At 29.4% G+C, this 15168-nt stretch overlaps 2 protein-coding genes and 1 non-coding gene across 3 annotated transcripts; 2 read left to right on the forward strand and 1 right to left on the reverse strand.

Annotated features, from left to right (window-relative positions):
* Window positions 1–4815: 4815 nt before the first annotated feature.
* TRNAT-AGU (transfer RNA threonine (anticodon AGU)) lies at window positions 4816–4889 on the forward strand. The gene has a single exon. It is a non-coding gene; the product is annotated as a tRNA-Thr (tRNA).
* A 2909-nt stretch (window positions 4890–7798) lies between these two features.
* On the reverse strand, window positions 7799–8164 carry LOC146887847 (retrovirus-related Pol polyprotein from transposon TNT 1-94). The gene has a single exon (XM_085670431.1). It carries the CDS (start codon window positions 8162–8164, stop codon window positions 7799–7801), a length of 366 nt encoding a protein of 121 aa, XP_085526557.1.
* A 5906-nt stretch (window positions 8165–14070) lies between these two features.
* On the forward strand, window positions 14071–15041 carry LOC114175390 (paired amphipathic helix protein Sin3-like 4). Its single transcript, XM_028060161.2, has 4 exons — window positions 14071–14216; window positions 14329–14494; window positions 14639–14737; window positions 14837–15041. Exons 1-4 carry the CDS (start codon window positions 14083–14085, stop codon window positions 14903–14905), a joined length of 468 nt encoding a protein of 155 aa, XP_027915962.1. The 5' UTR covers window positions 14071–14082; the 3' UTR covers window positions 14906–15041.
* Window positions 15042–15168: the final 127 nt, after the last annotated feature.

The following is a 15168-nucleotide window of genomic DNA, read 5'->3' on the forward strand; positions in this document are numbered from 1 at the left end:
TTTTTGTGGACATATCATATTGCAAAGAAATCCCAAGTTAAAAACTTGTTCAAATTTTTTCATAGTCTCATTTTGTGATCTTAAGACTTTTCAATGTGACAATGGCACAAAATATATCAATGGCACTTTAAAAGAGTTTTTTGCTCAACATGGCATGTTTTTTCGTCTATCTTACCCCATACTTCCCCTTAAAATGGAAAAGATGAACGTTGCATAAAATTCATAAACAATATCATACGAACCTTACTTGCTCATGCTTTTTTGCCTCTTTGTTTTTGACATCATGCATTAGAAATGACCACATATCTCTTAAACATTCTTCTAACCAAGGTTCTTGGTTTTATGTCTCCCACTCAAGTTCTATATCAATGTGATCCCATATACTCGAAATTATGCATCTTCGGTTGCCTATGTTTTCCTCTCTTCTCGTCCACTTCTATTCACAAATTGCAAGAAAGATCCACTCCTTGTGTCTATCTTGGTCCCGCCCCAAATCATAGAGGTTCAAAATGATATGCCATGTCAAGTTGAAAAATTATTATTTGTCATCATGTGAAATTTGTTGAAACAGTATTCCCTTTCTCTAAGATTCCCTCCCCTCACAAAGATGATTATAATTTTCTGGATTATAATCCCATTTTTCATCAGTTGCACCACCAAAAGCATTAATCTTCCAAATTTGGCACACCAAGCTGACCTAACTTCCTCTCTTAGACCCATGGTGTCAACCGAACCCCCTCAGCCCACCCTCTCATCTACTGGGCCACCTACCTCCGACCCACCTTCGCCTCCTCACTCTATAGCTGGGCCATCTTCATCAAGCACATTTCTTACACTCGGTACTATCACATTGCCCGCTCCTGACCAGCAGCCTGGTTCGCCCCCTTCTTTCCCTATGCCAACTAGTCATATCCACCAGCAAGACCATCAATCCTCCCCAAACTGGCCTACACCCATTCCCACACCATTGTTAGGACCTACCCCTCATCCAATGACCACTAGAGCTAAAATTGGAATCTACAAACCAAATTCAAGATATTTTTCTAATTTTTCTGCCATGGCTACCACCACTATATCTCCTTTACCTAAAGATCCCGCTAGTGCTATTCGTGACCCGCATTGGAAAATTGCAATGTTAGATGAATTTAATGCTCTTATTGATAATAAAACATGGGAATTAGTACCTAGGCCACCAGATCTGAATGTAATCAGGTCAATGTGAATTTTTCGACATAAATGAAACTTTGATGGTTCTTTTGAGCGGCATAAAGCCTGTCTTGTAGGTGATGGGAAAACACAACAATCGGGTATTGATTGTGATGGAGACTTTTAGTCCGGTTGTCAAACCGGCTACTATTCGCACTGTCCTTAGCATTACTATTTCACAATCTTGGACCATTCACCAGTTAGATGTCAAGAATGCTTTCTTACATGGTTATCTTAACGAGACAGTTTATATGCATTAGCCCATAGGTTTCCACGACAAAAGTTGCCTTGATCATGTGTGTTTACTAAAGAAATCTCTTTATGGACTTAAACAGGCCTCGCGAGCCTGGTATCAGCATTTTGTAGATTTTGTTGCCACCATTGGTTTTTCTCACAGTAAATCTGATCAGTCATTATTTATTTACAATTAGGGCTTGGATATGGCATATATTTTGTTATATCTTGATGATATTATTCTTGCAGTTTCCTCTCATTGCTTGAGACAACATTTTATGGCTCTATTGGGTGTCGAGTTTGCTATGAAGGATCTAGGTCCTCTAAGCTTCTTTTGGGGGATTGTTGTGTCCCGTGATGCTAATGGCATGTTTTTATCTTAGAATTGCAGCTGATATGACTAATTGCAGCTTGTGTCCCACTCCTATTGACACCAAACCTAAACTTAGTGCATCGAAGGATTCAACTTATGAGGATCCTATGAAGTACCATCGTCTAGCTGGTGCCTTACAATATCTTACTTTTACTAGACCTGACATCTCTTATGCAGTTCAACAAATTTGTCTTCACATGCATGATTCAAGGAACGAGCATATGATTGCTCTTAAGCGTATTTTGCGTTATTTGCAAGGTACTTTGTCTTATGGTCTGCACTTGTATAAATCCTCTTTCAACAAGCTCATTTCTTATATTGATGCTGACTAGGGAGGATACCTAGATACTCAACGTTCTATTTCCAGCTATTATGTTGTTCTAGGTGACAACTTGATCTCTTGGTCGTCCAAAACACAACCAATTGTGTCACGTTCCAGTACTGAGGCTGAATATCGAGGAGCAGCTAATGTTGTTTTTGATTCTTGTTGGATCCGAAATGAGATACATTGTCCTATTCATACAACTACTTTGGTTTATTGTGACAATGTGAGTGCCATTTATTTATCAAGAAATTTGGTACAACATCAGCATACCAAGCATATTGAGATGGACATTCATTTTGTTCGGGAAAAAGTTGCTAAAGGCGGCGTACACGTTCTACATGTTCCTTCCTATCACCAGATCGTCAATATTTTTACGAAGGGCCTACCTCGTATTTTATTTGAAGACTTTCGAGCTAGTCTCAACGTTCGTCAACCTCCTGTTTCGACTGTGGGGGTGTGTTAGAATATATGATACATATATTCTATATTTGTGTATATCTCATCTTCTGTAACATAGTCTTTATGGTGCATATTTATGTACAGATTCTCCACTAAGTGCAGATTCTCCGCTAATTAGTTTCCTTATTTCTAGGCTAATTATGCTCTTGTAAATTGTACTTAGCCTAGAAAAAAGGACACTAATTAGCGGAGAATATGCATTTAGCGAAAAATCTGTACAGAAATATGCACCATAAAGACTACGTTACAAAAGATGAGATATACACAAATATAGAATATATTTATCATATATTCTAACAATTAGTCTATACAACACTACTGCATATCAAATTTTCACACATATAATTAAAATTTTAATAACCTTAACTCGTTGTAGGTACCACCAAAATTAAACAACTTCACAAGTCATATCAAATAAAACTAAGTATAAAATTTCATATCCAAAATTATTTGAAACTTTATATTTGTATAGTATAAGAAAATCCATATCTCACATTCTTACACATAATATGTACTTTTAATATATTGTTAACATAAAATATATTCATCTCTAATATATGTATAATGTATAATATTAGTATTTGAATATCTTCATTCACTCTTCTATAATAATTACTATGTAAGATCTATATAATAATAAATGTTCATCATACACTCGGTTCACATATACATTCTATAATACAAAAGAAAAAATGATTTTTATACCCATACATAATACTAGTGGCGGATCTTGGCCAAAATTTCTAGGGGAGCCAAAATAATATACTCAATTTATATATTTAAGATTTTTGTCACTAATTCAGGAAAAAGTAATACATAATTTAATATAGCTATAATTATAACAGAAAATACATATATCTAAATAATATTGTCATTTGTTTTTTCGTATTCTTGAACTTATCAAATAATTGAATCATAACTACATTTTTTAGCTATTTTTTTTCAATGTAAATAACAATATTATCTGCAAAATATTGATTTTTCATTTTACTAATATGCACATATCAATTCAAAAGTCATCACAAGCTTTTGTTCTCATCTTCACTTCTTTTTTATCAATTTTAAAAAATAAATTTATTCTTTAATTTTTTTTATCTATAAAACAAGTTTAAGACTAAAAAAATAATTTATTATAATTTAATCAAAAATTGAGAGACATAATTACTAAAAATAACTATGATAATCAAGTTACACTTGAAACATCCTTTATAAAAAATCACATAATATATTATTTGCTCTTCTCTTTTCATAAAAAATAATATACAAAAGGGTAATGAGATAAAAAAAAATAGGGCTAAATATTAAACAAGTATTGCACTACCAAGTGAGACAACAGAAAATTTTTTTCCTTTAAGAATAAGAGAATATATGAAAAAGATGAGGACAAAAATGATGAGTTTCTGTTTAACCTTTTTTTTTCAGTAATAAAAGAAATCAGGTAAGAGTAAGAAATGAGTATAACACGTGAAAAAACACAAAAAACAATATGAAAAGAAATAAAAATTATCTTAATAGTTTTTTTTATTATATTTAATTTTATATTGTACTATTTATTAAAATTAAATGATGTACTTTATAAAAAAATAAAAAAATACCTAATTTGTTTTTTATTAATTTTCGGTATATTACTATCTAATTTAAAATGATACACATAATTTAAAACATTTAAAAATATATAATTTAAAAAATTTTAAATACATAAAACTTTTTAAAAAAATAAAAAAAGTTGGGGGGGCCGTGGCCCCCGCCCGCTCCTCCGTGGCTCCGCCACTGCATAATACCAAAGTTAGACATGCATATTTTAAATCAATATAGTAAAAATACCATAAAAAATTTACCTTAAATTAAATTATAATAAAAAGAAATTAAAAAATTTATCATGTAGAGACTTCTTCTAACATTTTATAAAAAGAAAAAAAAATCTTAACACTCTCATCACCAATGAAGTGATCAATGCTTTCATCCGGTTTAGCAAAGAAAATAACAATATCAAATGACATATTTATGGTCATAATCAAAATCATCATTTTAGTAAGTAAAATGTGTTTCTATGTTTTTTGTAACATAGTTGTTTAGAGTGTTTGTTCTGAATATAGACATAAATGTTATGGGTTGCTTTCATAACTTAGTTGGTTAGAGCAATGAAAGCACAAAAACTTTTTTCATGAATTTCTTGTCCATTTTCTTTTTTTGAAAACTTTTTCTTGAATTATGGGTTGCTTTCATAGCTCAGTTGGTTAGAGCACCCATTTAGTAAGTGGGAGGTCTTGAGTTCAACTCTCAATGAAAGCACTATAACTTTTTTCATGAATTTCTTGTCCATTTTCTTTTTTTGAAAACTTTTTTTAAAGTAATACTTACAAATTTTGTTATGAATAATAATTTCCGAGGAATTGCTACCATTTTTTTTTGCAAAATATTTAGCACAAAACATTTTTCTCAGCAAATCTTGAAAGAAATACTTACAAATATGTGAATTTTAATAAAAGCATGACTATAACATTTATATAAGAACTAAATTTGGTCTCAATGTTGAGAGAGACAAAATTGCTCAATTTAAAAAAAATGATACCAAATTGAACAAAAATACTGAATATAGAAACCCAATTGAATATAAAACATTGTACATGACACGTGACAGTGACCCTCTAACACGTGACATGATGCTGACTTAGTACTTAGAAGTTTTTTAAATTATAAAAATTTAAAAAAAAAACTACGATAATTATTTAAATGTTATTATCAAAAAACACCAAATTGAACAAAATTGACGAAAATTGTGTCCAAATTGAAAAAAAAAATATTAGGACTAAATTGAAAATTTTAACAAAAATTAGAGACCAAATTAATATTAATATTTAAGCCAATAATATATTTTTTAGTTCTACCAATAAGTTCAAATAATGAATCTCAACTTACATTTATGTTGGCGTGATTATTAGATGAATTAATTCCATAAATAATTTCTGATTTTGAATTTACCTATGAAACTAGAGATTCCATATTTTTAAGAATTAAAACTGGAGAAAAATAATTTATAACTACCAAAACCAAAATTTACCCATTTTATAAAACTAAAAATAATAATTTTAAATAGTTTAAATGAAATACAATTTTTTATACAATATAAAATCAAAACATTCTCATTTTCTCAGTAATAAATACCTATTTATGTTTATAAATTTATAATGTTTATTTAAAATTGGGTTAAATATATTTTTTGTTACGTATTTTCAGCGAAATTAGAATTCGAAATTAGAATTCATTTCTCTTTTGAAAATTCATATAAAAAGCATCCTATAATTTTTAAATGTATGGAATACATTCTCTGTTTTAAACGATGTTAAGTTTTTTATGACATGTGTAACTGAGAAAATGACGTGGACATATTTAAGTTGACACATATAGATAATCGATTACACTCTATTGTTAATCAATTACCAGGTCAAAATTTACGTTATTGTTATCGCAATTCCACTCTCCTCTCTCTTCTCTTTCATGTCTTCATTGTCCTATTAGCCTATGGAGAATATGATCCTAATAGTGATTCTAACAATCAATCATAAACAATATCCCATACTCATAAATATGCTGTAAAAAAGTAAACGGAAGCATACCCGAATTAGCCATAACGATGATGTTTCCTTCTTTAGAGCACTACTGATCCAGTGATCTTCCTTCTGTAGAGCACCTTTACTTACCTTTGGTTTTCTCTCTTGATGGGGATAAAGAGAAAGGAACAGGAACTTGAAAAGAACGTTATGTCTCTATCTACTCTCAGAAGGTGACCACGACCATTTTAAACTGTTAATTACTTAAGTTTTAGTATTTCTAATTTGACCCCTCATCAAATTAGAAATTACTTTATGGTCTCTATACAATATTTATTTTCATGACATATGTCTTTAGCCAAAAACTTTAATTTAGTTAGATCACTTTATTATTTGACTTAATAAATAATGGCCCTAACACATTTAATTATGTGTCATATATATGCATGACCCAAAATTACTAACAATCTCCCACTGGTCACAAATATATATATATATATATATATATATATATATATATATATATATATATATATATATGTCCTTACAACTTTATAAATGTGTTAGACTTTATGAGCTCAAAATTGCCATTATATTACTTGAGCATACTCCAAAAGTCTCGTCCATTGATTATATTAGCATGTAGAACCAAACCAATTTTTCATTGCAACAATCACAACTAAAACCAACAATGATCACTAATCCTGACAGAGCCAAATGACATGGATTTATCATGAAATGTGTAGCATGAAAAATTATGTGAAGGTGATCTGTACACACACATCTATTTTCAACTGGCCCAAACTTTAACTTAATGAGATCGATATAATAATCTTAATTACAAAGTGTAATAATTAAAACCACATATATATAAATAACCAAATATGTCTTAAAGTTTAATGTATGCATACAAGAAATTAAACATAGAACATAAAACATATGAAAATGACTATCTCCTACTAAACCTCAGATTCCTCAAACTGTAAAACACCCATCTGAGCAACATATTCATGAAAGACCTTGGGTGGAAGTCCTTTGGTTAGAGGATCTACAATCATGGAGTTTGTCCCTAAATGTTCTATGGAAATCTTTCCACTCTGTACTCTTTCTTTAACAACTAGGAACTTAATGTCGATGTGCTTTGACTTAGTCGAGCTCCTATTTTTGTTGGAATACAATACAGCTGATTTGTTGTCACAATATAACTTAAGTGGTCTTTCAATGCCTTCCATAATTTTCAGCTTGTGACAAAATTTCTCAGCCATATTTCGTGATTAGATGCCTCACAGCATGCTACAAATTTTGCTGCCATGGTGGATGAAGCTGTAAGGGTTTGCTTGACACTGCGCCAAGAAACCGCACCACCTGCCAACATAAAAATGTAACCTGAAATAGATTTCAAGCTATCTTGACATCCTGCAAAATTCGAGTCAGAAAACCCAATGATCTCCAACTGGTCTGACCTCCTGTATGTGAGCATATAACCTTTTGTTCTCTTTAAATATCTCATGACCCTCTTTGTTGCTTTCCAATGGTCCATTCCTAGATTGCTTAAGTATCTGCCTAAAACCCCAACTATGTATACTATGTCTGGACGCGTACATACTTGGGCATACATCAACCCCCTACAGTTGACGCATAAGGAATCTTCTACATTTCCTCAATTTCCAAATTCCCCTTTGGGCACTGATTGAGATTGAACTTGTCTCCCTTAGCAACTAGAGTATCCCCGGATTTACATTCATGCATGCTAAACCTTTTAAGAATTTTATCGATATAGCTCCTTTGTGATAATCCTAGAATACCTCGAGATCGATCACGGTGTATCTGAATTCCTAATACAAAGGAGGCGTCACCAAGATCTTTCATTTCAAAATTCTTTGACAAAAATTTCTTGGTTTCGTACAATATGCCTATATCATTAGTGGCAAGCAGAATGTCATCAACATACAAGATCAGGAAAATAAATTTGCTCCCCTTAAACTTGTGATACACACAATCATCAACAAGATTCATCTCGAAGCCAAATGAAACCCTAATAAAATATAATTTTATTTATTTTATATATTTTTTTGTTTAATATATAAAATAAATATATTTAGTTTTGGAATAAATAAATAATCAAATTCTGGTTTTGTTTAACATTTTAAATTAGTTAATTGAATCAAGAAGTCACCAAAGTAACCTCTCTTGAGTAGATGAGTCATGAAAAATGTTAAATGTTGGTGTTTATGTATGTTCATGCAGGTATTGATCGGCCCAAAGGAAGATTAATATTTGGCCGGATTGCATACACACTTGTGATGATAAACATGTGATAATTATAAGGATTTGCTCTGTCGATGATAAATTAATCCAAATATTGGTTTGTTGTTGGACGTGATTTATTATCAATGTTTGATCATTACAACAAGATACCCCTAGCAGTTAATATTACTGTCCAAAGACTTGATATTAATGGTGCATTGGGTGTCTTGGGATGGGTTAAACCATTATTTGAATATATTTATAATGATTTACTTTTTATTTTATTATGTGAGCTTAATAAGTTATTCCTCTTGTAGAGCACATTTATTTCCCTTTGATTTTCTCTCTTGATGGTAGAGATGGCAAATAAACCCGTCCCCGTGGGTATTGTCCGAACCCGTCCCCGTTTTGACGGGAAATCCCCGCATTGACTAGGTATGGGTATGGGTATGGGGAATCCCCGACTTTTTCAGTTGGGTATGGGGATGGGTATGGGGATGTACATATACCCGCCATAATACCCGTCCCCGCCATATCTCCATTCTCGTTTAAATTATTAAAATATTCATAATTAATCAAGTAACTCCTATATATATATATATATATTTTTTTTTTCTATTTTTTTTTTCTTTTAATTATTTCATTTGTTATGAAACTCATTCTTATCTCCAATATATTTTTTATCTTATCATAACATTTATGTAATTATGTTAAAATGATGTATGTTAATAAAAAAAAAATATTATGCCTCACATTTGAATATTTATATTATTTTTTAATATTTTTATTTATTATAAATTTTCCTTTCACATGAGAATGTTTATACTCTCAATTTAAGGTAATATAAAAAAAATTCTTTACTTATTATTATTATTAATTTTTATTTAATTTGAAGAACTCTTTTGTTTCATTAAAATAATTTTCGTTATTTTTCAACCATTAAGTATATATGTTGATACTTGAAAAGTTTTCTTAGTTCTCTAAGATATTTTTCGTCTTATCATACCTTAGTTATACATTTGATTTCCTTTGTGTGATTTTTTTCGATAGTCTCTCAAATTATTTCTAAAACACACATTTGTTAGTTTTTTAATATTTTTATTTATTGTTTTTATTTTTATCATGTAGAATAATATTTCGATATATTCTATCTAATTATTTTTTATTTTATAACTCATTATTAATCATAATGTAATTTTTTCACTTTAAATTATGTTTGAAGTGGTTAAAATTATATATATATATATATATATATATAATGATATTTAGGAATAGTATATGATAATTCACTACAAGAAAAACATGAAATGGTGACTGATTTAGTTAGTAACCCATATCAGTCATTATTTTTCGTCATTGGTGGTAGTAGTTGATTTATTGTCTGAATCAATGACTAAATTAGTGACTGATTCAATGATCCAATCGATACTTGATTTAGTGACCAATTTAATTACTAATTTATTTGTAATTTAATGACAAATTTTTTTGTCACTAATGATATTTCTATTTAATTTTAACCACTTCAAACGTAATTTAATAATTAGTTCTCTAAGGTATTTTTCATTTTATCATACCTTAATTATACATTTGATTTCCTTTGTGCGATTTCTTTCGATAGTCTCTCAAATTATTTCTAAAACACACATTTGTTAGTTTTTTAATAATTTTATTTATTGTTTTTTTTCATCATGTAGAATAATATTTCGATATATTCTATCTAATTATTTGTTATTTTATAACTCACTATTAATCATACTGTAATTTTTTTCACTTTAATTGTATAAATAACTTTTATTTACTACAATATAAAAATTTAATGTAATTGCTATGAATATTTTTTCGTCACTATCCAACATATATTGAAGTTCAAAAGATACAAAATCTATGTCAAAATTTTATTATTATGTTTATTATTTGTTCTTTGTGTCATTTTGATCAAGTGATGTATTATAACTTTTATTAATGTATAAAAAAGAGATTTATTATAATTTAAAAAAATTGAAGTAAACAAACATTTAAAATATATTTTAATTTGAATATTTGTTTTTCTTTTATTATTATGTTTATTATTTGTTCTTTGTGTCATTTTGATCAAGTGATATATTATAACTTTTATTAGTGTATAAAAAAGAGATTCATTAGAATTTAAAAAAATTGAAGTAAACAAACATTTAAAATATATTTTAATTTGAATATTTGTTTTCCTTTTATATTTTTTTTGAAATATTTTTTAATTTTATCAACTAAGTTCATCAATGTTGTAGTTTGCAAATTTAATAAATGTTTTGGTTCACATGAAATTTTATTTGGTATTCTAATATAAAATGTAAACAATTATAATTTATTTTAAGGTATTTGGCATCGAAGAAAATCTTCCTAATATTGAATATTTCATAATATTATGTTTTCTTTACCATAATTTTTTTTCTTTTATAAAAATTAATATTGAAGTAGTTAGAACACGGGTACGGGTATGGGTACGAGATTATACCCGTTACCCGGTGGGGATGGGGATGGGAAAAAAGTTTGATACCGTTGGGTTTGGGTATGGGGATGAGGATGAATTTTTTATGCGGGGATGGGTATGGAATAGTGAAACCCGTCCCCGCCCCGCTCCGTTGCCATCCCTACTTGATGGGGATAGAGAGAAAGGAACAGGAACTTGAAAAGAACGTTATGTCTCTATGTACTCTCAGAAGGTGACCACGACCATTTTAAACTGTTAATTACTTAAGTTTTAGTATTTCTAATTTGGCCCCTCATCAAATTAGAAATTACTTTATGGTCTCTACACAATATTTATTTTCATGACATATGCCTTTAGCCAAAAACTTTAATTTAGTCAGATCACTTTATTATTTGGCTTAATAAATAATGACCCTAACACATTTAATTATGTGTCATATATATACATGATCCAAAATTACTAACATGTCCTTCTTTGTTCCCTCGCCATTCTCAGTCTTCTTAAGTTTAAGGTTTCTTTTTTGCTAAGGTTCCCGAGAATGATGAAGGAGTAGAGAAAGACGATGAAGACGTCAGAGAGAAGAGTGGAATTGCGATAGGCGTAATGTAAATTTTGAATTGGTAATCGATTAACAACACAGTGTAATTGATTACCAACATGTGTCTACTTAAATATTTTCACGTCATTTTCTTCATTACACAAGTCATAGAAAACTTAACACCATCTAAAATCGAGGATGTATTCCACGCATTTTAAAAGTATAAGGATGATTTTTATATGAACTTTCGTATTCCACGTATTTTAAAAGTATAAGGATGCTTTTTATATGAACTTTAATTCCAATTTTTCATAAAAATACATAGACGAAAACATTATTAACCTTAAAAAATGTAATACTATAATTCTTTTATGGGAGTTTTGTGTGGATTTTCCTTATAAGAATTTGTAAAAGTTTTTTCAAGGAATTTTCATGTAAATCTTTTGAAGTCATTAAATATGAAAAATTATGTAAGTGTTTGAAAATTGCCAAATAAATTTTAAAATTACTAATAATAATATATCATTAATGAGTGGCACAATTTTTCGAAAGAAAAACTATTTTTTCTTGACAACATTTATTAATGCATTAATATTTTTAAGGCAAAGTATTTATTAACTTTTTGTTAAATATTCATGCATTAATTAAATACTTTATTTTTTTTTAATGAAACTTTTAATATCCTGATTAATGTTTTAGTTTTTATAACTCAAATATATTTCTTATCAAATTGAATTCTAGAAACCATTATTATACTTGTCTAATATAGTTGTTCCTTCTCTTCTTCTTGCTTTCCTTCTTCCATAGGCTCTGAAAGGTATGATCTCTTTACTTGAATCTTAATTTTATTTTATTTTATTTTTTGTGGGAATGGGAAGCTTAGGAGTAAGTGTGTAAACTTAATATAAGGTTGTTTAATTTAGCACTATTTTGGAAAAATGGTGGTGGTGAACGAAGAGAGAACAAAATTGTTGTGGTTTATTTAATTAATTAAAGAGTAAATATGGGAGGGAAGTGGAATTTGGTGTTTGAAGGTACACATATATAAAATACTTAGGTAGATATAATGGGTTTTAAGGATACTACTTAATAATTCTTTTGTTGAGACCCTTGATTAAAAGGGACTTATTTTCATATGAAGTACATACAAGAGAAATGAGAATGGAGAAAACCCCTATTTTAACCAGGAAAATATTTGCTTGATTAAAGTAAATTAAGAAGTATTTATTTGATTATAGATAAAGGGACAAATGGACGTCAACGAAGGAAACTAATCTCCTATACACAATTAATTAAACTTATAAGGTGCTTGTGTATGTGAACATGACATATACACATGATAGATTTTTAAGAAATGTTTTTGATTGGAGACTAGGATCCTCTTTTATGAATATAGCTCATAATTTGTCATAATTAAGTAGAATTTGAATTTTCTGCTGGGTTTTTTGTGTTGTTCCTCTACTGTGCCTTCATAATACATTGATTATCACTAATTTTGACATTTTAAAATTTATTAGAAAGATATTTAAAATACCAACACAGTGTATTTTTAATGCTCAACAGAAAACAACACCAAAAAAACTAGTAGAGGATCTCGACTCCAATTAAGTATTATCCAAGGGATGTAGTTCCAACAATGAACAAATTAGGAATTTGTTCTTTGAATATACATTATTATAGGGTATTCTCGTGAAATTGACTTAAAGATAATATTGTTTCATGAAGACTTTACAAAGATTGATCAAGTAATTTGTTATTCCAATGAGTTAAATGACAAGTTATGGCCTAGTCTAAATCACGATGAGTAGAAAGTGATGTTCTTTGAAAGTAAAGTCCTAAGATGTCCTTAGACATCTCCTTAAAACGCCCCCAATCTAATAATTTAAGGAGAATGGTTCTTCATGTCTAGCAATTACTATAACTAAAAAAAATAGTATAAGAAGTAGATGAATTATTACAACATAATTAACTATAGAATATCTAAAGATAGTGATTCAGCATATGAGGAAGAGGTAAGGAGTCCAGATTCTTTACTGATTTTTTTGTGCTCTTTTCTGCTGAACATTAAGAATACATTGTGTTGGCATTTTAAATATCCTTTTAATATATTTTAAAACGTCAAAATTAATGGTAATTAGTATATTATAGAGACACAGTAAAAGAACAGCACCTAAAAATCCAGTAAAAAATCCAAATTCAGAGGTAAGTCTGGTACACATTATGACAAAGATAGCCACATAATTGTTTTGCCACCCCCTAATTACACTTTAAAAACGAAGATCTTTAAATTTTCTTCATAAATTTAGTTTGAATCCTAAATACCAAAACTCTTCACTGATAAAATAAACATCTCCTGATATTCTTATCAAGATCTCATTTGTATGTTATGATATTAGAATGTTAGTTCATCTAGTTTTGTTGTTTTAAGTTTGTTTCATAGATTAGTTGTGTTTAATTTTTCTCAATGCATGTACCGCACAAAACACTTATTGCATCTTCATCTCAGCTAATAAATTCTTACAGTTGTTGGTGAAAATAATTGGCCATGATTACATATATATATATATATATATATATATATATATATATATATATATATATATATATATATGAGTTTCTCATGATTGTTTGAATTGGCTTGTTCTTGGTTGTGATGCTCAGGTAGTGTTTCAATACCAAATAATGAGTCAAGGTGGGAAAAATATGACAAAACTGGAAGCCGTGGAATACATAAAAAAAGTGCAAAAGAAATTTAAAGACAAGAAGGAAACGTTCGAGGAGTTTTTGAATGTCATGACCGATTATAGACAACATAGGTTGGACCAAGTTGAACTCTTCTATCTTCTATAAATTCATAGTTTATGCCAACGTCTCAAAGTCCAAAATTTTAAAATATATTGATTTTTTTTACATCTTATTCATTTGTAGAATGGATGTTGGCACTGTAGTAGAAAAAGTGGAGGAGATTCTTAAAGACCACGATGATCTCATTTCGGGATTCAACAAGTTTTTGCCAAAGGGATATGAAATCCTTCTTCCACCTAAGGACACAGTTCAGTTGAAAGATGCTATCAAATATGTGCAGAAGATTAAGGTCAAAATTTTGTTAAATTTAGGACACCGGTTGATTTTGCTAGGGCACGATAAAATTCTAGGTTTGATGTATTTATTATATATTCTTTGTTGTGCCAATGTAATTAATTGAACAACTTCAATTAATTGGTTTCTTTTCATGCAGGATCGATTTCAAAACACAGATAGAATCTACAAGAGATTTGTAAGGATATTAACCAATAGGGACAAAAATGACATGTCTGCTAGTGAAATATTCCATAAGGCAAGTGTTGTCTACCTATTTGTGTCAACAAATTATTATTATGTTTTTCCTTTTCTTTGTCATTCACTTAATAATCATATGTTTGTTGGACTTTCCCAGGTTGAAAAACTTTTTGAGGGTCACCATGATCTTGTTCGTGATTTCACTCTGTTTTTGCCAGATGCGTAAGGGGAAGAAGATCTAGTTTCATTTATGACAAGCAAGCAAAGAGGTTCTTGTGTTGGTCATTGATAGATCAAACACTTAACCAACTCTCTTGAACTCTGAAACTGTCTTTATGAATAAGCTTGCAAAGATATGAAAACTCCACAGCAAAATCTCGTATACAAACTATGTTTGTTGAATGCATTGAATTATCTAAGATATTTGCCTCTATAATTATGCTTGGTATCGAAGTAGTTCTAAAATTTAAGAAGAAAAAGTTAGTATAA

Source organism: Vigna unguiculata, chromosome 3 (assembly GCF_037176805.1).
Source record: "Vigna unguiculata cultivar grain cowpea cultivar isolate G323 ecotype 2 chromosome 3, ASM3717680v1, whole genome shotgun sequence".
Lineage (NCBI taxonomy): Eukaryota > Viridiplantae > Streptophyta > Magnoliopsida > Fabales > Fabaceae > Vigna > Vigna unguiculata.

Excerpts from the sequence above, each read along its gene's own strand:
- LOC146887847 (XM_085670431.1), bottom strand. The coding sequence starts at position 8,164 with ATGAATCTTGTTGATGATTGTGTGTATCACAAGTTTAAGGGGAGCAAA.
- LOC114175390 (XM_028060161.2), top strand. The coding sequence starts at position 14,083 with ATGAGTCAAGGTGGGAAAAATATGACAAAACTGGAAGCCGTGGAATAC. Across the intron at positions 14,217-14,328 it reads ACCGATTATAGACAACATAG|AATGGATGTTGGCACTGTAG; the intron begins GTTGGACCAAGT and ends ATTCATTTGTAG. Across the intron at positions 14,495-14,638 it reads AATATGTGCAGAAGATTAAG|GATCGATTTCAAAACACAGA; the intron begins GTCAAAATTTTG and ends CTTTTCATGCAG.